At 41.9% G+C, this 26,330-nt stretch overlaps 1 protein-coding gene and 1 pseudogene across 6 annotated transcripts in view; one reads left to right on the top strand and one right to left on the bottom strand.

Moving 5' to 3' along the window:
• KIF13A (kinesin family member 13A) overlaps positions 1 to 26,330 on the top strand; it is a 205,226-nt gene that overhangs the window by 73,886 nt on the left and 105,010 nt on the right. For all 6 annotated transcript variants that reach the window (XM_073877616.1, XM_073877617.1, XM_073877615.1 and 3 more), the window contains exon 3: positions 4,884 to 4,896. In XM_073877616.1, coding sequence (XP_073733717.1) covers positions 4,884 to 4,896 — 13 coding nt within the window. The remainder of the gene's footprint in view (positions 1 to 4,883; positions 4,897 to 26,330) is intronic.
• LOC112838259 (LYR motif-containing protein 4 pseudogene) lies at positions 17,131 to 17,861 on the bottom strand (annotated as a pseudogene).

Here is a 26,330-nt window from a genome sequence, read left to right as displayed (position 1 = left end):
GTCAGTTATACATGTATGTATCTGTCTCTCTCACAAGATGTTAACCCTCTTGAGATCAGAGAGCATGCCTCCTTACCCTGAATATCCCTCAAAGCACCTATACTTTGCAGCATAGGAATCAATACTCAATAAATACTTGCTGGTGAACAGAGTACTTGGACAATTGAGGCGACTTAGTGTTTTGTTCTCTGTGAGAGTGGAAGGGGTAATCAGGGACTTCGTGAAATACATGTCCTTGGACTCATCTTCAGGAGTCAGGTATCATCTAGCTGTGTATCTTTCAGATATAGATTGTGGCAATTTCCGACATTCAATCAGTAAAGTAGTTAACACATGGAAGAGAAATTCCTCTTTCAGAAGAAGACCCTGATCTGTCATGTCTCCTGAAGCGCTGACTCATGTTAGGGCTCATGCACATTGGGGTCTTTGGCCATCTAACTTCTGAGTAGCTAACTTAGTTGATAGGGTGCGAATAATGGACAGAAGGCGCCTTGTCCCATAAATCTTCCAACTTGAGGTATAAGGAAAGAACTATAGCTATATAGGGTTATTGTGGTAATACGCAACTTACACTGCTTTATTTCACTTGTTTGTTAAACTTCCCATGTCTGGACTACCTACTAAATTAAGGACCAGCTCCTCATTTCAAGACCTGGCCCAGTATAGATCCACCTCATCTTTACAGTCCTGTTTCCATGTGTGTATCTCCTTTAGTCTTATCAAACTGCCTTTCTGAACTTAGTTGACATCCAAAGCTTTTGAGGGTTTGACCCTTGTTAACATCCAATTGAACTTCTCTATATGAAATGCTGGTCTAGAGAAATAGCTATTTTTAAATAAGTCATTGGAAACAGGTGACATTTTCTAACAATCTCTGAAGTCCTCACTACTATTAAATGAAAGCAGTCTTGCCCCCAAATTTTGGGATTGTGGTGGTACTCTGAAGAAAATCTTCACATCTGGATTATGTTTAACTCAATAATGTAAAAAATTAGTTCAGAGTTGTAATGCCTTCAGTTCTGCATGAGTATGTGGGATTGGGAGCAGAGGTCATGGAAGTAGCATGTGGCATGACCTCTGCTTTCAGGGGTTAAAATTTTAAGGATACATGAGATTAAAAGATAGAATTCCTGAAGGCTACAGAACTTGATGTGTGCCAGGAAGTGCTAAGCTGTTTTGTTGACCATAGAGATCCTGGGGTATCCTATCAGTGGTAGTGAAGGCCAAAGTGGTCTCAAACAATGCTTGAGGAATTGAGATAGTTGAATTGAGCTTTGAGCCGTGTCTTGGAGAGTAGGGAGGTTTGTTCGGGCAAACCGGGGAGACAGAAATGGCATCAAGGCATGGAAATGACAGGGACTGTGTGGTGAATGTACCTGGTGTGAGTGATCTTGAAGGGATCCATTGACTTGCTTATCCTGAGAAAGGCAGCTTTGGTGTTTTGCAGAATAGAGCTACTATCCATGTACAACTGCACCTCCTTTCTTTCTTTCTTTCTTCTTTTTTTTTTTTTTTTTTGGAAGTGGAGAGAAGTCAAAATTTATTTTCACATATAATAAATGTTAGGGAAGTTTGTGAAAGGATACACTTATTGAAAATAGTACATTTGATTTAAAAATCCCTTCCTTCTTCATGGACCATACAAAATTCTGAAATGGCTCAAATAATTCCCACCAGGGTTTCTAACATTATATATTACTGTGAAACAGTTCCTGAGCAGGAAGAGATTGGGGACATTCTAGTCCAACCCCCTCATTCTATTTTATTTCATTCTGTAAGTTTTGCATCTGATCCTCAGGTGACCTGGCACACAGAGACCATATACAGAATGGCAAACATTTATTGAGGGTGAACTGAGTGCCAGCCCAGCATGCACCTCCTTCTTTTCTCTCCAAATCCTGGGATCTAGAAATACAACCTTGTTGGCTTCTGAAATGTCAAATTGTGTTCAGTTTATTTCTTTGGAATACACACTCAAAAAAATCTCATGATAACTTACAGAGGATCACATGATTAGAAACAAGGACTTCTTTTGAAGATGAATGAGAAGGTGGGCAGTGGAGAGTTGTGGTTGGTACACAGACCTTCCCTGAGTGTCCATGGACTGTTCCACTTTCTGATGAGTCAGCAGCCAAGCCTATGCCTGGGGGTCAGTGAGGTCTGTCTGAAGGGATGTTCTTTGTGGTTGGTTGAATGTTTGCTTGGCCCAGGGTGTTGCCTCTCTCCGAGCCGTGCCGGTGTCTGCGATTAGCTGGACCTTACTAAGGGTCAGAGGAAACTCTTTGATAAAATCAACAAAGGCGTTAATTTTTTAAAAATATTAATATTGATTATGTTTCTGATAGATGGTTTATATTATTCATCCTCTTTCATATATATGTATGAAAAGTTTTATCTCTACACTGTAGTATCGTATTAGTTTTTTTCAAGGGATAGCAAACTATATTTAGTTATAGTATAAGTATTACTTACATTGGAAAATTTTTTCTTCACAACTACCAGAGAATGTCATGTAGCCCCTGGGGATTGGGGTAGTAAATCATGGTTCTGAATTAGGATGACTTAGTTCCTGGACTCTTAATTCACATCTCAGGAAAGGTTTACCAATTAACAAAGTATAGTTGTAGTACACTAAGTGACTTGCTTTTCCTTCTGTAGTAAGGATCTTTGTTCTAAACTAAATGATGAGTAAATTTGGATAGCATCAGGTCCATTTAGTGACTTCCCTTTTCCCCATTCTCCCCAGTCTCCATTCTTTTTTCCTTTTTATTTTTTTTTTTTAAGAGAGGGAGAAGAGGGGAGTAGGGAGCAGAGGGAGAGGGAGAGAGAGAATCTTAAGCAGGTTCCACACCCAGTGCAGGGCCCGACACAGGGCTCCATCTCATGACCTGAGCTGACAACAAGAGTCGGATGCTTAACTGACTGAGCCATCCAGGCGCCTCTCCATTTATTCTTAAACAATCCTGAGAAACACAGAAAAAGGTAGCAGAACCATATTGCCATTCCCATATGTGCTGTCTTTCTAAGTGAAAGGGATATATTTTTAAAAATATTTATTATGCTGAAATAAGATTGGTTTCCTAAGAAGAATAGGGAAAACCACATTGGAATGTCAGTGAAGATAGGATAGCTTTATTGTTAGCTCGGGAGGTAAATACACTACCGGTTACAGACCAGCACCTGTTCTTTGCTGCTGCTGCTGATAATTATACGGTTGTGGCATAAAGGAGGCACACGAAAACCCCGGAGAGATCCCTGGGATTCCTGTTAGCACATTCTACCCCCATTAGGTTGCATGGCTCATCGTACCCTTAATGTGGAATGTTTATTTTATTAACTTGGTCCATGCTGTTTCATATAATTGCCTTATTATAACCCCAGTGACTTGTCTGTCCGTTGTTAAAGCAGTGATTTAAATGGCTTTTAAAAAGTAAAGCAAATAAAATAAGAGAAGGTTTAGTCAAAAGTACTGTGCATGATGTTTTCGTTATGGTTCTACCTGCTCAGAACAGATGCCTTCCAGAGCAGTGTTCCATTTAAGAAAGATTTCTTGGCAGAAACCTCAAAAGTTTAAGCACTGAGCAAAGATCCCATTGCTTTCTTAGATTAAAAGCACTCGTGCATTTTTCTTATTACGTTCATAAATGTTTATCCTGTTTGAAAGGGTAGACAGACTTACTTGATGGCAGAGATACCAGTTTTTCTAGATAGGGTTCCCCTCTAAAACCTGAAGACCAAAAACCACATTCCCATTGTGCCTGACTGTCTGAGGTGAGGGTCTAAGGGATCCTTTTAGCTCAGTCATGGAATTCCAAGATGATTTTCCAGCTTCATCATTATAGGAATGTCATGATTTTCTTTCCCTAGATTTAGAACTTTAGAGTTGTCTACCTGATTTTGGAATCCATGGACATTCTTCTCTTGTTGCTGAGCTCCGGGTTTTATCTAGGGCCCTCAGAGCTCTGTGCGGAGCGGTGGGCCCAATGCTGGAGAAAGGTCACCGTGCTATTTTTGCCTGTACCTTTTGATTTCCATGCCCTCTGCGCTTGAAAATCCGTTTTGTTATCCTCCAGATTTTATTCTTTGTGAAGAAGGAATAAAGCCACAGGAAAAATTCCCTTATTTCTACTTCACAATAATTTCACAGTTTATGAATGGATGATATTGGAGGTTGATTAAAAACAACTACATCAGGAAAGCTACAAACTGTCAAAGGATCGCATTGCATAATCATAGTTAAGCTTTTTAATTTTGTATACATGGAAAACATTTGCAGAGCAAGTCAGTCTACTGGTTTGTTACTTTAAAAACTGTTTGCTTTTCAGAGTTTTCTCCAGGTGGTAATTTCAGTCATTTTTGAGAAGTGGAAAAATTAAAGATTAAAAAAGTGCATCTGTGGCTGGTAGTGGGAAAAGGCTATAACTTGCTCTGAAATTTCTCTTCGGTGTTGAAATATGTGAAAATTGTTGAGAACCGTGGCTTTTATTTATTTATTTTAAAGACTTATTTATTCATTTGGGCGGGGAGAGCAGGGGTAGAGGGAGAGAGAGAATCTCAAGCAGACTCCCCTCCAAGCCCAGAGCCCATTGTGGGGCTTGATCCCATGACCCTGAGATCATGACCTGAGCCGAAACCAACAGTCGGACGCCTTACCGACTGAGCCACCCAGGTACCCCATTAAACAAATAAAATAGTCTATCACTGCAGGCCATAAAGTGAATTTGTCTTCTCACCTTTGTAAAATAGAGTACCTTTCAGATCATGTTATCAAGATGCTGAGTTTCCCTTATGTTTTTTTCTCTTTCATTGCTTCCCTCTGATGTGGCTGCTGTGTTGACAACCCTTTCTACTTCTGCTGCTGAATTTTTGTTTCCATCATTAAGGAAACCTCCCAAGGTAAGCAGTGATGCGGAATTTGGCATGCATACTAAGTGTGCAAATATCCAAGACTTCATCCATCACAGTAACCCATGTGGAACACCTCTCCCATTGAGAAGAAAAATTGGCATTCTAATTAAAACTTAAACCATGAAAAAAACACTTATGTCAGTAATGACATAAAATTAGAATGCTCCTCTACATTTGCAAAGCACTTTCATACATTATTTCATTCTTGGAATTAATGCTCTGGTCCTCAGAGCAAAGCTGTCAGCTTCCTGTTTCTGTTTTATTGATGATGAAATGAGGCTCAGAGAGTGAAATGGTGTGTCTTATTTTACACATTGGGTAAGTGGAGAAGCTGGGTCAGTAGAGTATCACCACCTAGAAAATGGAAAGACAAAACTGGTAACATCATGGAATGATTGTTGACTGGAGAGATGAACTACCAAGAATAGTTGATGATATCAGGGAAATTCTCCAGACGTTCAGATAGTGTTTTAGCTGCCCACCAACTCCTTGTGCTCTGTTAGAGTTTCTAGCGCCTCACAAAGTCCACTGACTGGAGTTGTTCTCCTTGCTCTGGCCAGCCTTCAATGGCATGTTTACCAGGGGAGTAACCCATAAGTTAGAGAGTAGGTGGGGAAAAAGAATATGAGAAGGAGGGGATCTGGATGATCAACTCCTGAATAATTGAAGGCTGATTTTGTTACCGGTGAGTATTTTATTGGGTATCAAAGGGACACTTAGTGCCAAAAGGAAGGAGAAATTCAACCAGTCCCTGACCAATAATGCTGGTTGTAACTTTGGTCTCTGAGAGGGAATCAAGACAGGCTAATCACCCCCACCCCCCATTACATGGTCAGAATCTAAGACATGCTGGTGAGGGTGTAAGGCATCTAGAGTAGATTTGGCTTACTTGCCTCTCAGGCAATAAAGGAAAATCTAGCTTAGCTCTTAGAAGTGGAAACCCACCAAAATGTTAAATGTTAGCCTTTATGTTTACTGAAGGCAATATAGGAATTGTCCTTGGCACTAAAAGTTTCAACTCCAGCAAGGAAGGTACATATTGAATAAATAGTATGAGATCTTTTAAGAAAGAGGAAATATATGATGTTATAGAAATGTAAGCACTGGCATCTGGCCAACCCTGAGGAATTAGAAGGTTCTCCCTGAGCACTTACTGATGTGGACATAGTCCCAAAAAGCTGCAACCAGAAAAGTGTCTGTGCTACTCAGAAAGATGTGAGTTCCCCTAAGTAGCTTTTCCTTCCCTTGCTGTTGGTCCTGAAAGTTTCAGAACAGACTGTCAACCTTGTGATGCATTTAATTCTTTCCCCACAGAAAAAGGCAATGAAATCCTAGGCAATTTGATATATGGCTCCTTAGTGAAGGAAAAGCACTGAAATAGGGGCACAAAAATACATTTAAAAAAAATCACTAATTTCTTTATACATATAGATTTTCTGGGTTATTTTCTATTCAGTATATAGAGTTTGGTGGTTTCCTTAAGTGTTCTGTTGATAGTTCCTAAGAAGTATCATGAAATTTTCAAAATAAAATCAATGTGAAGTCACCACATTTAAATATATGTATTTATGCATGTCATACGGCACATCTGAGAAGTATAAAGATGGTCTTGAAATAAGGGACACGATAGAGTGTTATTTTGAAAAAAAGACATTAAAATAAATAAGGTCTTTTCTTGCAGAAACTAAACATTGACAGCAGACAGGAAAGCGAAAAGTGTTTTTAATGATGATTACATAAACGAAATTTCATTGATTTTAAACAATGAGATTTTTTTGTAAATTACATATCTGATAAAAGGTTAATATCCAAAATCTATAAAAAAAACTTATCAAACTCAACACCCAGAAAACAAATAATCTAGTTTAAAAAAGGGCAGAAGACATGACCAGACATTTTTCCAAAGAAGACATCCAGATGGCTAACAGACACATGAAAAGATGCTCAACATCACTCACCATCAGGGAAATACAAATCAAAACCATGATGAGATACCACCTCACACCTGTCAGAATGGCTAAATTAACAACACAGGAAACAACAGATGTTGATGAGGATGCGGAGAAAGGGGAATCCTCCTACACTGTTGGTGGGAATGCAAGCTGGTGCAGCCACTCTGGAGAACAGTATGGAGGTTCCTCAGAAAGTTAGAAATAGAACTACCCTGCAACCCAGCAGTTGCACCTACTAGGTATTTACCCAGAGGATACAAAAATAGATTTGAAGGGGTATATGCACCCTGATGTTTATAACAGCATTAGCAACTTTAGCCAAACTATGGAAAGACTCCCAAGTGTCCATTGACAGATGAATGGATAAAGAAGATGTGGGGATATATACAATAGAATATTACTCAGCCGTCAAAAGGAATGAAATCTGACCATTTGCAACGACTTGGATGGAGCTAGAGAGTATTATGCTAAGTGAAATAAGTCCAAGAAAGACAAGTACCATGTGATGTCACTCATATGTGGAATTTAGGAAACAAAACAGATGAACATATGGGAAGGGGGAAAAAAAAGAGAGAGGGAAGCAAACCGTAAGAGACTGAATAATAGAGAATAAGCCTGAGGGTTGATGGAGGGAGGTGAGTGGGGGAGGGGATAATTGAGTGACGGACGTTAAGGAGGGCACTTTTTATGATGAGCACTGGGTGTTATATGTAAGTGATGAATCACTAAATTCTCCTGAAAACAGGAGAATTCTCCTGGGGTAGAGAACATAGGCACAATTTAGTATAAAATCAGTTGTGTTAAAGGCCACAAGAAGCAAAATATTTGTGGAAATCATAGGATGAAGGGTCTCATTCTGACTTCTGCAGATCTGAGGACAGCTAGGACTGAAACTAGTATTAAAAACCTATGCTTGAAGGCACTGGAGAAATTCCAGGTTAGTAAAGAATTACCAAATCAGGATCCAAGAAATGGTGGAACTTTAGAGAGGTGAGCCTGGTTTTTGAGTGTATGCCATTCAGATAGAGCAGCTTAAAGGCAGAGCAGTGTTTCTGACAGCCTCATGGGATCTGGGGAGCTTAGGAGGACGAAAATGTTGGAGTTCAGAATTTACCGGAGGTGGAATCCTTGGTAAACTTTTTATACTTTGGGTTGGCAGGGTAGATTGAGATGCAGCCTTGGGTGAGGTATAAAGATGGAAACAGAAGTAAACCTACCCTCACATGGATTACCGTGTGGTTATAAGTTCTTTGTGTGATCCAGGAAGTCTCAAGCACTAAAATTGGATCAAAGTGATCCTAGAATGGAGGTTCCCATAGGCACCTGGCAGAAGCAAATGTAATCCCAAGCCTCTAAAGATTCCACAGACCATTTTAAAAATACAGTGTCTGGCACACAATCAAAGATAAAGAGGTGTATTACAAGATAAGGCAACATGGACAGGAAATAGCAAAAATAATAAAAAGTAGAAATAGACCCATAGATACTTCAGATGTTCAAATTGTTAAGCATGAACTTTAAAGTAACTATGCTTATTATATTTAAAGTGATAAAAGATAAAATCTTAAAATGTTGGGGAGGACAGAAATTATAAAAAATGACAAAACAGATTTGGAAAATAAACTAGTAGAAATTCTTACCCTGACAATCTCAAAACTAAAATTAAGTTCAGTGTTAGGGTTTAGCAGAAGACTAGATCCAGCCGAAGAGAGAATTAAATAACTAGAAGATAGGTTAGCAGAAATAACAAAATGAAATACAGAGACAAATTGTGCTGAGACAACTGGACATTAGCATACACAGAAATGAATTTAGATACAGACTTTATATCCTTCATAAGAATTAACTCAGTGTGGATCATAGACCTAAATATGAGATGCAAAACTGTAAAACTTCTAGAAGATAGTGTGGGAAAAATCTAAGAGATCTTGGTGTTGCTGATGACCTTTTAGATGCGACATCAAAAGTGTGACCTGTAAAAATAAAATTGATTAGTAGAATTCATTAAAAGTACAAACTTCTGCAAAGGCACTGTGAAGAGAATGGAAAGAAAGCCACAGACTGGGAGAAAATATTTGCAAAATACATCTGATAAAGGACTCTTATCCAACATATTAAAAAAAAAAATCTTAAAATTCAACAGTATGAAAATGAACTACCCAATTAAAAGATGGACAGAAGACCTGAACAGACACCTCACCAAAGAAGGTATACACATGGCAAACACACACACATGAAAAATGGTTAATTTCACATTAAAACAACAAGATGCCACTGCACCCCTGTTAGAACAACTAAAATCCGTACACATCTGACAATACCTAAAGCTGGTAAGGATGTGGAGCACCAGGAACTGTCATTCATTGCTGGTGAGAATGAAAAGTGGCCACTTTGGAAGGCAGCTTGGAAGTTTCTTACAATGCTAGACATATTCTTATCATATAGCTATGTAATAATGCTTCTAGGTTTTTACCCAAATGAGTTGAAAATTTTTGTCCGTACAAAACCTATATGTGAATGTTTTCAGCAGCTCCATTTATAATTGCCAAAAACCGGAAGCAACCAAGATGTTCTTCAGTAAGTAAATGGATAAACAAACTGTGGTATATCCATACAATGGAATACTGTATGAATTATCAAACCATGGAAAAAACATGAAGGAACTTTAAACGCATATTGCTTAGTGACAGAAGCCAATCTGAAAAGGCTGCATACTGTATGATTCCAACTATATGACATTCTGGAAAAAGCAAAACTACAAACATTACAAAAATTATCATGTACCTGGGATAGTACCCATAGCATGTGGAAGCTACAGAATGACTGTTGGATGCGTGAGGAAAGGAAAGAAAGAAAGAGAGATCTGCTGGAGCGGGAGGACACTCACCAGTTTAGCACAAAAAAAGGTTGGAGTCCAGCTAAATTTTTACTTCCCTTCACTGATGGTCCAAGCCACTTTGCTAGAGATTAAGCCAGAGAACACTGTCTGCCCTGATTCCATTCTCAAGAAAGATCCAAATATCTGGCTAGTCCATTATCCAGATACTTGTTTCTGGCCTGAACCCAGAGTTCCCATGAGATCTTACAAACTGCACCAGAGACATGGATTCTCTTGTCATTGATTTGTGTTTTAAGGAATATTTTTTTGTGTAGTTTGGGCAGTTGTTGAAATTTTGTCTAATTATGTGATGATGGTAAATAATGATAGTCACCTACCTACAAGACACTGTTTCTACTATGTATAAGGATTTTGCACATTTTACTAAGAAATATTCTAAGGTAAGAGTACTGATTAGGAGAAGGGAGGGGCTGTCATTTTGAAGATTTTGTTGAGTTAGCACTGTTCCTACCCAGCTGTTGTGCAGGAAAGTCTCATATTCTTTATATTCATCCCTGCTACTATACTCTGAGAATCCCATTTCCAGTGTTACTATTAATAGTATCTATCTTTAACTCAGTACTTACAATATGCCACATTCACTTTAAATCTAAATTAAATTCAGTGAAAACTTGGTTACCTTCAAAGAGAAAAAAAAATCAGTGGTTGCCAGGGGAGTGGGAGGAGAGAAGGGAGGAACAGGTGAAGCACAATTTGTTAGGGCATTGAAACCATTTTGTATAATACTATAATAGGGGATATATGACATTATGCATTTATCAAAACTCATAGAACCGTATAGCTGAAAAGAGTGAACCCTAATGTAAATTGTGGGGGTTAGTAATTATCAGTATTGGTTCATCAATTTTAACAAATATTACATACTAATCAAGTTATTAATAGATGAAACTGATGGGGAGGGTACCCAAAAAAGAGGGGGTATATGGGACCTCTGCACCATCTGCTCAGTTTTTCTGTACACCTAAAACTGCTTTAAAAATAGTCTATTAATTATAAAAAAAATAAATGTAAATTTATCATACCAACAAAATAAAAAAGGAAAACCATGTGATCATCTCAGTAGATGCAGGAAAAGAACATTTGACAAAGTTCAACGCTTATTTATGATACAGACTTGAAGCAAGCTAGAGAGACACACAAACTTAATGTGGTAAATGGCATCCATTCAAAATCTACAGCTGTAATCATACTTAATGGTGAAGGACTGACCACTTTACACCTAAGATAGGGAATAAGGCAAGGATACTATTTTAGCCACTTCCATTTAGCATTGCCTGCATGTCCTGGCCAGTGCAATAAAGCAAGAAAAAGAAATTAAAGATATTCAGATCAGAAAGGAGGAAGCAAAAGCGTCTTTATTTATAGGCAATATAGTCACATACTTGGAAACATTAAGAAATCTCCAAACAAGTTCCTAGAACTTAAAAATGGCAAGGTGGCAAGAAAAAGGTCAAAATACAAATTGTATTTTTCTATACTCACGATAAACAATTAGAAAATAAAATTTAACAGAAGCCCAGTAATTTACAGTAGCTTCAGAAACATTCTGTACTTAGGGATATACTTAATGAAAAGTACACAAAACCTTTTTATTAAAGCCTCACATATATTTGGTCATTTGATTGTAGATGGATCTGCCAAGAGAAGAGTGTCAACTGTGCTCATGGAATGATAAGGCACAAAGTTTGACATGAAGGGGAGTCTTGGGTGGCTCATCTAGAAAGAGGTTGAATGCAAATCCAGCTCTGGAAGGCCTTGATGCCAGGGATGGCCCTTGATACCTTCAGTGTCTCTCTGCCACCTATTTTGACCAAAGCAGTGGGCTAGTTGAGGCTCTGTTTCAGTAGGTTTATGTGAAAGCAGAACGTAAAATAAATTGGTTTTGGTTGGAGGAGGCAGGCAGCTGGAGACGGCATTCCATAAAATGTGCCAGAAAAGAGGTAATAAGGGCCGGGGCTGATGCAGTGCCAGGGGACTGGAGAAGAGGAAGGGTCACATTATCAAATTTTTCAGAAATAGAGTATCCAGGACTTGGATCCTGAGAGCATATAGGAGACAATATAACAAAGAGAGTCGGAGTGGACTTTGGAGTTTGAAACAGAGTGACTGACAATCCAGCAGGAACTCGAGAAGAAAGAGCTGGTTTGGTGCAGGGAGAAGTTGGTGGGTTGGGTTTTAGAGTGGGTTGAGTTGGGAAGGATTGGCAAAGCATCTGATATTGATGCCTAGTGATTATGCAAGGTTTGCAGTCTCTGCCCTAGGAAGGTCGGGGAAAATCTGGTAGGGAGGAGAGAGGAGGTGGAAGGAAGGGATATCTATTAGGTTGTCAAGGAAGAGAGGATTAAGAAGAACAGAGGACATGAGAGAATAGAAACTGGGCCTTGGGACTCATCCTGCTCTGGAGAATGGGGAGAGGAGGAAGAACCAATAAAAATAAAGGGAAACCAGACACTCACTGTGGCCCGGCTGGTGGTGGTGGCATCTGGGAGGATACTTAGACACTGGTTCTTTTCAAATTAGGTTTCTTTTGTTCTAAAAGTTATTTTTTCTAGTGTTAAGGCAAGGAAAAGATGAAGCTGTTTCTCTGGTTGACTTTTAAAAGTTAGATGGAATTTTTTTTTTTTATAGCGTGTGTATGTTGCATGTTAGAATGGAAAGGGAAATTTATATTTGTATAAATTGTCTTGTGCTATGTATTTGGACTTTTCTCTTTGGCAAGTGTTAAATTTTGTAAGTGTGTACTCCTGAACAGAGAGACATTAATTTTAGCATAGTCCCAGCACATACCTTTAATCTTCTTGCCAGTAGCTCTTATGCAATGTTTATAGGAGTGTGTCCTATTTCCCTTAAAAAGAAAAGCTTTTAGACAAACATTGAGACACCTGCTTTATGCCTCCTTGTTAAAACAAAACAAAATGAAAAACAAAGAGGCTTTGCCTCCTAATTTTCAGTGTGGTGGTAGGTGTGTTTTTCCTTATCAGTGTGACTAGTTTTGTGTCCAAACTTTTGTCTTAGATGTATCAATTGCTAGTTCGTTCAGCCACCTTCTCATAAACTTTGGATTTTGGCAGGAGGTGGTACAGAGGGAGAAGACACCTGTGTGTGGAGAATCACTATCTAATTATGCCAGTATGCATGCTCTGTCGCTGAAGAACAGGGAAATGTCCTCAGTCCCAGTAGCTTTGCCTTTAGAAAAGAGCCAGTTCCAGTTCTCCCTGTTGGCCCTCAGAATGTCTGGCACGTTCTAGGAACCTTCACTTCTCCTGCTTTGTCATGTCTGGCACAAGTGTCTTACTTTCCTGAGGAGCTACATTGAAACACACAGAAAAACAAGTGAATTCTTCCTCCTTTTCCTGTTTTCTCCTCTCTCAGTGTTTATTGAACACCTTCCGTGCGCCAAGTGAGCGCTGCAGGGCTAGAGTAAGTTTCTGACCTTAGACCATTCAGACCCTCTTATTCATAGAGGAGATTGATGGGAAGGAGTGAATTTGGCCAGAACCATCCAGTGACAGAGCTTGGCTCCAATCCAAGGCCTTCTGATCGCCTGTACTTTCTGTTACACCACATGGGTGTAAAGCAGGTTTTCTGTTTGTTGGGTTTTAGGGAGCAAAGATAGGAGGAAGCAGTAAGAAGGAAGAGTTTGGGGAAGATGTAAATGTCTGCAAGATCACTTCCTTTTTTACTCAGTTTCCTTTTTTTTTCTTTAACTCTTCATCATTGTGTTTAATACCTCAGAAATTGGTGTATGATTTATTTGAACAATTTGATGTTAATTAAACTCACTTTAAATGTTTTTTAATTTTATTTATAAGTGTGGTTAGGAACTACTGAACTTCAAGGTGTTCGATCCCTCCTATATTTCCATAATTTTGTTGGCAAAATCGTGAGCAGGAGAAAATGACATTACAGTGCAAGTGTAGTAGAATCCTTGGAAGAGTCACACCAGTGTACCAAAAATCTGACTTTGTAGAAATTGCTCAGAAGAAAGGAGGGGACAGTCTTATGATGCACAGCTTATGCCATCTCATTCACTTTTTACAGTTTATGACTACTGTCATTTTCTGTTGCCTCTCCCACTTCACTTGGTGAATTTCTGAAAACCAAGGGTTGGCCTCAGCTGAGAGGAGTTCTAGAATGAGAGAGAGAGAGAGAGCGAGCACAAGCAGGGGGATTGGCTGTCCAAGATAGCCACCGTGCAGCCCATGTGGCTTTTGAGCATGCGCTGTGTGGCTGCTCGGGACTGAGATGTGTTACACATGCAGAAGGTACATCAGACATCAGAGACTTAGTATGAGAAAAAATACATAAGGTAAATATTTTGGATAGATCAGGTCAAATAAAAAATATATTTTTAAAGATATTTATTTATTTGAGAGAGAGAATGAGATAGAGAGCATGAGAGGGGAGAGGGTCAGAGGGAGAAGCAGACTCCCCGCTGAGCAGGGAGCCCGATGTGGGACTCGATCCCGGGACTCCAGGATCATGACCCGAGCCGAAGGCAGTCGCTCAACCAACTGAGCCACCCAGGCGCCCTCAAATAAAAAATATTAAAATTTGATTTTATCTCTTTTTTTAATGTGTGTCTGAAAACATTTTTAAATTACGTATGTGGCTCACATTATATTTCTATTGGACAGCACTGTTTGCGGCCAAACACATGGCTGAGGATGGAACATCTTTTCAGCATCCGTCCTGAGCCTTGTGCTAGCTGCGTCGGGTCAGTGCAATGGCTCTGTAGCCATCTCTTACATTTCTGCCTTTATAGCTGTGTCTCGGAGTGGTGTACTGCACAGACTCCGTGTTAGCATCACCTTCCTGCTGTGTGTTCTTCCTAGGAATCTTTTTTTTTTTTCTTAGGCATTCAGAAGTCATTTAGTAGACAACTATTAATTGAGAATATTGGTGAAAAGTCTTGTATGAGGAGGTTGTAGTGTTCACGAGGTGATTAAACCCATGGTCCCTGCCCTCTACAAATCCAAATGTAGAAAGGAGGATTAAACCTTCAGCCCCAGGATGCCTGGGTGACGCAGTTGGTTAAGCATCTGCTTCGGCTCAGGTCATGATCCCAGGGTCCTGGGATCGAGTCCTGTGTTGGGCTCCCTGTTCAGTGAGGAGCCTGCTTCTCCCTCTGCCTGCTACTCCCCCTGCTTGTGCTCGCTCCCTCTCTTTCTCTCTCATTCTGAGAAATAAATACAATCTTTAAAAACAAATAAATAAACCTTCAGCCCTGTAGGTAACAGAAAATAGATTATGATAAACATCATTCACTGGTTCAGTATTTTATGAGTTCCGTGGAAGAAAGGCTTCATAACTACAAGTGGGGCTCGAGGAGGACCTTCACGTATGGGTATGATTTCAAAAGGCAGAGATACGGGATAGCAATCAAGATGTATTTGAGGAACAGAAACAAAGTAATTGATGTTAAAGGAAAATTGTTTCTCTAGTCACAACACTGATCCAAACGTGTGGCATTTCCACAATAAATGATTCTCTAATTCTCTTTGGATAACAAGTGGATATCCAATAAGGCAATTCAGCTTTGACACTAGCCGTCCAAGTTAGCCCAGATGGCACAGGTTAAGGGCTCAGTCCCAGAAGACTGCCCTCGCTTCAGGCACAATAATCACAAGTAGTGTGTCCCCCGATTACCCATACTTCCCTCTGACTTTGCTACAAATCAGGGCTTCCCAGGGCATCCTCCTCAGGTTCAGTAATTTGCTAGAATGGCTTATTACAAGATTCAGGGAAACATTTACTTTGGTTTACTGGTTTATTATAAAGGGTACAGTTGAGCACCCAGATGAAGAGGTATGTAGGGCTAGGTCTGGAAGGGTCCCAAGCACAGGAACTTCTGTTCCTCTGGAGTTGGGGTGTGTCACCCTTCTGGCACATGGATGCATTCACCAAAGCTGGAAGCTCTCTGAATCTTGCTATTTAGCAGTTTTAATGGAGGTTTAATAATGCAGGTATGATCAATTATTAACTAATCTCCAACGCTCTCCTTTATCCAGAGAATTGAGGGCTGTGGGGGCTGAAAGTTCCAAGCTTCTGATCAAGGCTTGGTCTTTCTGGCAGGCATCCCCCCTTGTGAAGCTACCTAGGAGCCTACCAGGAGTTGCCTCATTTAGAACAACAGAGGCTTCTATCACTAGGGAAATTCCAAGGGATTTAGGAGTTCTGTGTCAGGAATAAAGGCCCTTGTGTCACTCACAAAATTCCAAGGGACTTAGGAGCTCTGTATCAAGAACCAGAGAGGAGGGGCACCTGGGTGGCTCAGTCTTTAAGCGTCTGCCTTAGGCTCAGGTCATGATCCCGGGGTCCTGGGTTCGAGCCCCGCATCAGGCTCCCTGCTCCACGGGGGGCCTGCTCCCTCTCCCACTCCCCCTGCTTGTGTTCCCTCTCTCGCTGTGTCTCTCACTGTCGGATAAATAAAAATCTTTAAAAAAAAAACAGAGAGGAAAACCAGGAATATATTTACCACCATATCACAGCTGCCTTGAGAAGTGCAAACTCTGGTTAGATTGTGGAAAGAAGTTGCACATTAAAATACTGGGAAAGGAGACACCTGGGTGGCTCAGTTGGTCAAGCATCTAACTCTTGATTTTGGCTCAGGTCATGATCTCAGGGTCGTGAGATCAAGCCCCGTGTCGGGCTGCGAGCTCAGCGTGGAGTCTGCTTGAGATTCTTTCCCTGTCCTGGTGCCCCCTCCCATGCGTATGCTTGAGTACATGCGCACACCCACCCACCCACACACACACACACACACACATGCTCTCTCTCTCAAAAAATAAAGTAGAAAAACTTGGAAATTAGGTAGCTTATAGAGGGTTTGGGAGTCTGGTGTCAGTCTGGTAGCCTCTGAAGAATCATTTAGGACTTTTGAATAAAAAAGTTACGTGGTCACACTATCATCAGGGAAATGCAAATGAAAAGCACAATGAGATACCACCTCACACCCGTCAAGATGGCTAAAATCTTTTGATAACACAAGAAACAAGTGTTGGTGAGGATGTAGAGAAAAAGGAACCTTTTTGCAGTGTTGGTGGGAAAGCAAACGGATGCAGCCACTGTGGAAAACAGTATGGAGGGTCCTCAAAGAATGAAGAATAGAACTACCCTATGATCCAGTGATTCCACTACTGGGTATTTACCTAAAGAGTATGAAAACACTAACTCAAAGGGGTATGGGCACCTTATGTTTATAGCAGCAGTATCTACAATAGCCAAATTATGGAAGTAGCCCAAGTGCTCATCGATAGATGAATGGATAAAGAAGATGTGGTCTATATACACAATGGAATATTACTCAGCTGTAAAAAAGAATGAAATCTTGCCATTTGCACCAACATGGGTGGATCTAGAGGATTTTTTTTTCGGGAGACAATTCTGTTTATTGTCAACGGAGAAACAGAGGGTGGAGGGGCTCTATACAAGTGGTGGTGAGATACAAAAGAGGAGTGGGGTTGAGAGGAGACACAATAATACACAGCATTATTCTGAACCAGCTCCAGCTCTTCACTCTGACACTTGAATCAAGGAGAGCCAGCCACCCTTTTTCACTAAGGCTGCAGAAGAATGGAAACCGGACTCAGTTTATCAGCTCCTACAGGGCAGGCTGAGCAAGAGGCTATTCTAAGCTGATGGAAGAGGCCACTTGTGGTCTGGGGGGAGCCCCCACCCCAAGCGCAGAATGGATGCTGAAGCTGGTGGTGGCTGGTGCCGGCCCCCTAGGTCCTAGGCTTCTCTTGATTCTCAGTGATAAGCTTGTCAGTCGAATACATTTGGCCGATGTGCACTTGTCAACGAATTATTCCAAGGTCTCTTCTGGCTTTATTCACCAGGGCTTGAATTTCTACAGGATCCTTTACATTCTTATTTTCTCTGAAGGCATCTCTTATCCTCCTGACAGCGTAAGTTCTGTAATTGTAGGCGCTGAAATACTTGCTCTCTCTCAGCATCGCCTGGTACAGATCTAACACTTGTGCACGGCTGGAGGCTGCCATTTTGCAAAGAAAAAAAAATAAATGGGTCCTCTTCGAGAAGGTCCCGAGCTTAACCTAACCCACGAAACCTCAGTCTATGCAAAACCACGAACGAAATAAAATAAAATGCGGTGGGGCTTGGTCTTGCTAGCGGCCTGGGCCTAGGCCTGGGTGAGCACTGGCCCGTGCCTGGGGTCGCTGGGCGTCGCACGCCGCTTCGGATCTAGAGAATATTATGCTAAGTGAAGTATGTCAGAGAAAGAAAAACACCATATGATTTCACTCACATATGACAGACAAAACAATGGAAAAAGAGAAAAACCAAAAACAGACATTTAATTGTAGAGAACAAACTGGTGGTTGCCAGAAGGGAGGTGGGTGGATGGGGGGCGGGGTATGAAACAGGTGGAGAGGATTAAGGAATGCACTTACCACGATGAGCAGAGTCCTGTACAGAATTGTTGAATCACTATATTGTACACCTGAAACTAATATAACCCTTGTTTGTTAACTACACTGGAATTTTAAAAACTTTTTAAAAGTTACGTGATCAGAACATGAAAGAAATTAATTTGGCTGCAGGAGGGAGGATATATTGTGAGTGGAGAGTACCGGATGGTAGCAGTCTTGGTTCACTTCATAATGACGTCTTCGTGTGTGGGTCAGCTCATGCCGCGTGAGGCAGCGGCAGCGGCCTCGAAAGTTCAGTGGCTTGAAACAACCAAAGTTTAGTTCTCAGATTCTCAGTGTCCGCGGACGTCCGCGGCGGCTCTGCACCACGTGACTCCAGCCTGGCCCCCGGGCTGAAGGAACAACCCCTGGCTGGGATGTGCTCTTCCTGTGGCGGAGGAGAGCGGAAGAGAGCCCTGCGGTGGTCTCCTCCCTGGCTCGGGACCCGCAGCATCTCCTCATCCACGGTTCAAAGCGAGTCTCGGGGCCGAGCCCGCCGGCCGAAGGTCAGGAGTCCCGTTCCTCCTACCAGAGGCGCTGCGGTCACGTGGCAGGAGGCGGGGCTGTGGAATCTTTTTACCAGGAGGATAGCAATAACCTGGGAGAGTAGGACAGTCCACTACACTGTGTCGTTCCAGGTCACATTTGCCAAAAAAAAAAAAAAAAAATCCCAGGAAACAAAAAAATCCTCAGAAACACGGTGCTATGTGTTTCTGTATTGAAATTTTTTTTTTTTTAAGATTTTATTCATTTATTTGAGAGAGAGCACAAGCAGGGGGAGAGGGAGAAGCAGACTCCCCGCTGAGCAGGGAGCGCGGTGCAGGGCTCGATCGCGGGACCCCGGGATCATGACCTGAGCTGAAGGCAGACGCTTAATGACTGAGCCACCCAGGCACCCCCGTACTGAAATTTCTATAGGCTCTGCCTCTCCCCTCTTTCCTTCTCCCTGGCTTTGTTCAGAGCTAGATGTGCACACTGTAGTTGTTTGCTTCTCCAGATGCCCAAAGATACAGCTGACCAGGTACCAGATGCACAGACTACAGGTGCCAGGATAAAGAGATCCATCTCCCTTGCTTCTTGGCACTGATCCATCTCCAAATCCAGAACAGTCAAAACCTGCTGGACCAGGCATACTCTCAGGCATCTGTCCCACCTCCGGGCCTGGGTCATCCCCGACAGAGTGAACTCTGCCAAGCTTCCCAGTTTGATCTGACTGCACAATAAATGTTTACAATCCCTGGAGTACCTTGGGTCTTCCGTCTCTGGTGACCTGGGGCCTTGGAGTCCACCCCACCGCCTCCTCTGTGTGCTGGACAGAGCAGGGGTGATAGACAGAGGAGATGAGCTACTGGCAGTTTTAAGCCAGACCCAGAGATTGCTCATGGTAGGCGATGTCTGGGTGACTCAAATTCAATCTGGGTTTTATTACTTCTTTTCCTTTCTAATGAGCAACGACCATCATTTATTAGAGACTGCAGGTAGGATCATGCATTTATTTAGTTTATCTTTTGGGCTGTTTTTGTGGTTGAAGAAATACTCTTGTGTTAAAAACACCTGAATCACCCTGTGAATGTGCTGTTGGCGAAGTTATCCGCGTGACTAGTTTATTTGAGGTGGAGCAATCAGAGCATGAAAGAACCAGAAAGAAAGTAGCCCAGATTGTACATCTGTGACACCTCCTCCTCCATCCCTCAGCCTCTCGTGAAGCAGATTTTAGAACTGAATGCTAAAGGGATTAAACACGACGAGAATGGAGTATCGCAATGAGTTGGAATTCAATTAGTACTGCATTGCTTATGCACCCCTGGTTTGTACGTTTACGGTGTAAAATGGGAAGCTCTGTGCTCTGTTATGATATTGGTGTGAGATTGGGAAAACTCACTCCTACTTTCAAATTTATTGAAACTCTGGATGGTTTTCGCTCTTGGTACCTTTTCCCACAGGTTCTTAATATTCACACCCTTCCTTCAGTCCTGTATTCAAGGGTGACCCAGCCTAGTTACTTCTTCCTTTACCATCTCGCACGTTTTTTTCTTCTGCTAGTAGTTTGGAGTCCATCAGCTGGAAGTGACCGGAACTCAAGCTAGATGGATAGTAAGATTAGAATGAGTCTGAGATGTCTGGACTCAAGGACAGGAAGTGGCTGGAGTTCACATGCAGTCGCTTCTCCCTGTCTCCCAATCTCTTGTCTCCATTCCCATGTGGGCCCCTTCATTTCTCCCTCTCACTGCTGTCCAGCCTCTGGTTCATGTGGTTAGAAACATGGCCTCAACATGTCCCAGATTTTACAACTCCAGTCATGTCAGAGAGACTGGTTTGGCTTCCTTTGTCCCAAATCCAAAAATCCCAAGCAAGACACTCGCTGTAGGACCAGTTAACTATGGCCAAGAGATTAGGGTGGTCCACTTTGAGCCCCTGTGTGCTTCGTCCTGCCTTCTCCCCCGAGCAAGCATATATTGAATATATGATTATATATGCCCCATAAGAACATGGCAGTACCTCCTGGCAACCAAGTGGCTGGAGTGGTAGTTGTACAGTTCTCCAAAGAAAAGGTGCTATTCCTCAAATAAATAAGGTACAGGGTTCTGCCCCAGCCCCAAAAGGTAACTTTCGCTACAGTTTCTTTCCATCTCCGTTGAGGCTGAGAATTAAAACCTTTTACCTTCATCATAATGATTTGCTAAGTGGCCTCTTGACCCCTTGTTTTCTACCCATTCAGTCCATCATCCACATTGCTGCTACAGTGGTCCTTCCAGAGTGAGAATGTGGCCCCTTCATGGGCCAGCACGCTAAAGCCCAGGCTTCTCTGTAAGGCGCACAGAGTCTCCCACGGCTGGCTCGCCCGTGTTCTTCAGTTTTGCTCCTCTGCCCACTGCTCTTGCAAACTACTCCAGTCACGCTCACCTTTTCTCCATTGCTTGCCGGCTTCCCCTTTACCTAGAATGCCTTTCCTACTTGTCTTTTTAATGATGATCTGTCAAAGTTCAGCCCCAGCTTTGCCTTCTCTAGAAACCTGAGCCTTGCCCCAATTCCTCCACCCCCACCCCACAGTGTGTTCATCCTTGTAGGTGGGCACTGCCTTCTGCATACCATACTCTTCCCTTTTCTTGGTGACTTCCCTCTATTCGAGTGTGAGGGCTTGACAAGTGGGAGGCTCCATAGATGCTTATGACAAAGACAAACCAGGTCTTTGAAGAGTCACCTCCCCAGGCACTCTTAGAAATTCCGACTGCTGTGCAGAGTGGGACTTGCCTATAGCAGATCACGAATTCCCTGAGATCGGGAGCATTGGCTCGTTGGCCTGTTGGTGTGCAGCAGATGCTATTGTCTTGCGCTGAGCCTTTAGGATGCTTGACCTCTTCACAGTCAGGCCGTACTGACTGTGACTCAAGACGTTGTTTGCCGTGCTCCTCCAGGCATAAGTAAAGAAGAGGATTCATCACACTGCAGAAAGACAGCGGTTCGGTGGGAAAGGGGTGTCTTTTGGTAGAACTCACCAGGAGTCAGGGCGACCGTGATGGTGCTTCTCCCTTGGTGAGCAGGAGGAGATATGCTCAAGTACAGCGCTGGCAAAGCTGCTCTTGGAATCGCAGTGGTTGGAGAAGGTTCGGGGGATCAGACAGGCTTCAGTGACCCGCTCTCCTTTCCATTTCAGCCCAGCTTCTTCAAGGTGAATGACAGACAACCCTTCTTCTTCTTCTTTTTTTTTTTTTAATGACTCTTCACATCTCTGACTTAGGAGAAAGAGATGAAAGGGAAAAGTGTTGAAGCTTGGCACTAAAAGGAAAATTTCAGCATGCCATGAAATACAGTAATTTTTTTTTTTTTTTGGTCTGATTCAATTCACGTCAGTGTGGTGAAATGTGAACCAATTTCGCCCTTGTCTTTCATATTAATTTTGGTCTTCCAACTTGACAGAATTGAATATTTGCAAGGCAGTATTTATAAAACTGGAGAAATGGGGGTTTGCAAAGAGATCTCGGACTTAGTTTCAAAGTAGATAGTTGCCAGCACAGGCTGTTGATAGCAGCTGGGTCTGCAGATGTGAACAGTGGATGAATTGTGCAAAGAGAGGAGGGTGGCCGTATAGAAAGAGGGGAGAGGAACACACTCCTTCATGCAAAGCAAAGCACCTCCATGCAGGGTGGGAAGCCCTTCCCATTCTGGATTTGGGAGGTAGGGGTGGTGTGCTTTGCATTGATACTTTTGCTACAGAGCGCAGGAACTATAGGATCTCTTCCACTCATGGCCATGTGCACTTTCGCTGCCTTTTTACTTTTCTCTCTTTACTTGATTAAGCAAATCAAGCTATCTACTGCATCTCTACTTGTAGGAAGGAAAGAAATGAATCAGCACAGTCCCTGGCTTGGGACTCAGCTGGATGAGACTCTAAAACACTGAGAATGGTACCTGGTACATAATATACAATCCACAAGTAGTAACTCTGCTGCTCTCTGGGGAGAGGAGTCCACTAGTAGATGCTGTTAATGCTGATCATAGTAGCTGCCAACACTGAGTTACTGTTACACACCAAGCATCGTATTGGCAGGTATTTTGTTTAAATTCCCACAATCCCAACTGAATGTAAAATGGGTAGTTATTTTGGTAGAGGTTGTATCAGAGAGCTAACGCTTTTGACTAAGACAGCCCAGAGGAGGGAAGTTGAGGAAACATTAGAGGACGCAACCTTTGGGCAGGACTGGAAGAATGAGCTGTAGCCCCCTGGGCAGGGAGGTGAGGAGAGGGAGATGGTTACAGGAAGGAGGGATTCCTTCATAGGTCTGCATTCCCTTTTCTTCCCTTTGCCCCCCAGACTTCCCACTGTCTTTAATACGCCCAGAGGATTTCTTGGTCGTTGGTGGAAACTCTCAGAGCTGAAGATCTGGCTGACTCTGGACATAATAGATGAATAGGAGAGCATGCCCCTGTCTTCTCAGGACAGGGGTGGGAATCCAGTAAACACACCTCATGTCTCTAAGGTGACACTAGTCCTGTCACTTCCACAGTTGAATGAAAACAGAGACTGACAAGGTACCATTGTGGTGTGTTATATGGTACAGTACAGCTGAAGGATCCCACCAACCAGTGTGCGCTGTTTTCAGCAGCCATCATACGTGAAAACACAGATTTACAAGATCATTTAATTAAAAGGAAATTTGCCAAGAAGTTGCTTTACAGAGTAAATTCTCAGTTTTTTTTTTTTTTTTTTGGTTTGGGGGAATTTAGGGAAAAAAAAACTTAGGAAAACCAAAATTTTGGCCTCTGAGAATTAATAATGTAGCAGAACAAAGGGAATGAATCTCTGTTTCTCTCTCACACACACGCCCCCACCACACATACGTGAACTCTGGTTAGACAAATAAGAAATTCAGAGTAGTAAGTATCCTTAAGAGAGTTTTCATAAAGAAGTGACATCTTAGGGGCGCCTGGGTGGCTCAGTCTCTAAGCATCTGCCTTTGGCTCAGGTCTTGATCCCACAGTCCTGGGATCGAGCCCCACATCGGGCTCCCTGCTCCTCGAGAAGCCTGCTTCTCCCTCTCTCACTCCCCCTGCTTGTGTTCCCTTTCTCACTGTGTCTCTCTCTGTCAAATAAATAAATAAAATCTTTAAAAAAATTAAAAAGTGACGTATGAGATGTCATTGAAAGATTTTAATTTGGAGAAATTGAAAGGGAGTGGGCTTTTACTCACTGTGCCAAAAATCTGATGTATATGTATAGAAATATTTCTTTTTTTGAGATATTTTATTTATTTGAGAGAGAGAGACCATGAGTGGTAGGGAGGGGCAGAGGGAGAAGCAGACCTCCTCGCTGAGCAAGGAGCCCGATGCGGGGCTCGAACCCAGGACCTTGAGAACATGATCTGAGCCGAAGGCAGATGCCTAACTGACTGAGCCACCCAGGCACGCCTAAAAATATTTCTTTACATAAAATTAAATTATCTTGGTATAATTTGGGGTTAATCACTTTCTGCCTGGAAAAGGGGGTATGAGACATATTAAAATAATTGTTTTATGTTGTTATTTTTAGCTAGACTATAAACAACTAGAGTACAAACAACATGCCTAATACATATTTGAGTTCCCTATAGTACCTAAAATTGAGAGGGGTGGCAAACAGGTATTTGTTGATTGCTTTGTGGATTAGCCATTGTACGACTGAGAACTTCCTGGCGAATGCACACAACTAGGAAGGATGAATGGAAGGTGGTTGGAATTGCAAGTTCCTGCATGTTTGGCTTTTATGGGTCAGAAAATGATTACAGATCACGTTTCTTAGAACATGGATGCCTTCTGGTTCTTCAGGGAAACAAAGAAAATTCTTTCTTGCATTTAAAAAATTGTATTTTGTTGAAATGCCACCAGACATAGGACATTTAGATGGGAGCAGAGTTTGACTACGGTGAGGACATTTAGATGGGAGCAGAGTTTGACTACGGTGAGGACATTTAGATGGGAGCAGAGTTTGACTATGTTGCATCCTACTTCCAAGTCCTGGGACTCCTTTGCTTCAGAATATGTATCACTCACCACATCTACCTTATTAAGAACAGCTTGTAGGGGCGCCTGGGTGGCTCAGTCGGTTAAGCGTCTGCCTTCGGCTCAGGTCATGATCCCAGGGTCCTGGGATCGAGCCCCACATCGGGCTCCCTGCTCAGCGGGGAGCCTGCTTCTCCCTCTGCCTCTGCCTGCCTGCCTGCCTACTTGTGCTCTCTCTCTCTCTCTCTCTCTGTGTCAAATAAATAAATAAAATCTTAAAAAAAAAAAAAAAAAAGAACAGCTTGTAACTACTAGATGTTCAGTTCACAAAGATGCAAAGCTAACATTTTTAAGAGAGCGTTGAAGGTGAGCAGACGTGAGCAGCAAGCTGCAGGGAATTAAATGCTGGTAGGAGTTTTACAAGTTGCAAACTAAGAGGAAGGAGTAGGAGTTTGAGAAGGTAGAGTAAAATTTTCTTGGAAACAATGAAGATAATGGCTTTCAGATTTTAAAAACAAAGGGAGAGTATCTGTCCTTTTGACTCTATCTAATTGAAGGCTCTTGGAAGGTATGGGTGCCTTTACAAAAAATGTTCACAATGTGGATTGGCATTGACAAAATAGGAAATTAATTCTTGGTTTCCAAATTTGATTTACTTTTTTAGTCAGTTGTATGCATTTAAGAAGTCCCCCATTCCCATGCTCTGGTTGGGATGCTAGTAACTTCATAATGAATAGATGAAATATGCATTTAGGAATTTTAATGAAATGAGCTTGAAGTCTTAAATAACATACTTCTTTAATATAATGTGATGGCTTTGAAAAAAATGATTTTTTTTTTAATTTGAGGTAGTCATTTTCTAAGGAATAGCTCTCAAGAAAATGGTTTTATTATCTCTTGACATGTGAGTGGATTTTGTATTGGAAGAGCAAAACTTCCCTAAGACCAAAGAAAATCATGTCCCCTTTTTGTTACAAACCTTTTGTGATTAAACTATAATTAAATTTGGCCATGAAAAGAAGGATAATAGTTTGTGAATAATGTATAGGACTAACAAGATCGCAAGAGAAATGATTGGACTCCATAAGACAAATTATTTTGAACACCCTTGAAACTGTTTTAATAACAATCATAAGAACTGATTGTTCTAACAGCAAATAAGTGTTCTAATCTTTGTGCAAGCTACAAATTACACATGATGTGGCCATACTTGTTATCCACCTGAGCCATGGAATAACGGTGCCAAAGTGGACCCTAGTGCTCATCTCATGACCAGATTTGTACTTGACCACTGAAGGAACCAAGTTCTCTCAAAAACATGCATATGAGGGCTGCCTGGGTGGCTCAGTTGGTTAAGCTTCCAACTCTCGATTTCAACTCAGGTCATGATCTCAGGGTCGTGGGATCAACGTTGGGCTCTGCACTCAGTGGGCAGTCTGCTGGAGATTTTCTCTCTCCCTCTCCCTCTGCCCCTCCCCCCCCCCACTTGTGCACTAAAAAAGAAAAAAGAAACATGCATATGAAAGTAATGAAACATCTAAAAATATATCTTACAGTTGAACTTCTGCTTTTTTTAAAAATAATTTTATTTATTTAAGAGAGAGACAGAGAGCACAAGCAGGGTGAGGGGCAGAGAGAGAAGCAGACACCCCGCTGAGCAGG

This window comes from Callorhinus ursinus, unplaced genomic scaffold, assembly GCF_003265705.2.
Source record: "Callorhinus ursinus isolate GAN/ISIS: 27379988/994484 unplaced genomic scaffold, GSC_fseal_2.0 scaffold26, whole genome shotgun sequence".
Taxonomy (NCBI): domain Eukaryota; kingdom Metazoa; phylum Chordata; class Mammalia; order Carnivora; family Otariidae; genus Callorhinus; species Callorhinus ursinus.
This window is presented reverse-complemented; position numbering and strand designations above follow the sequence as displayed.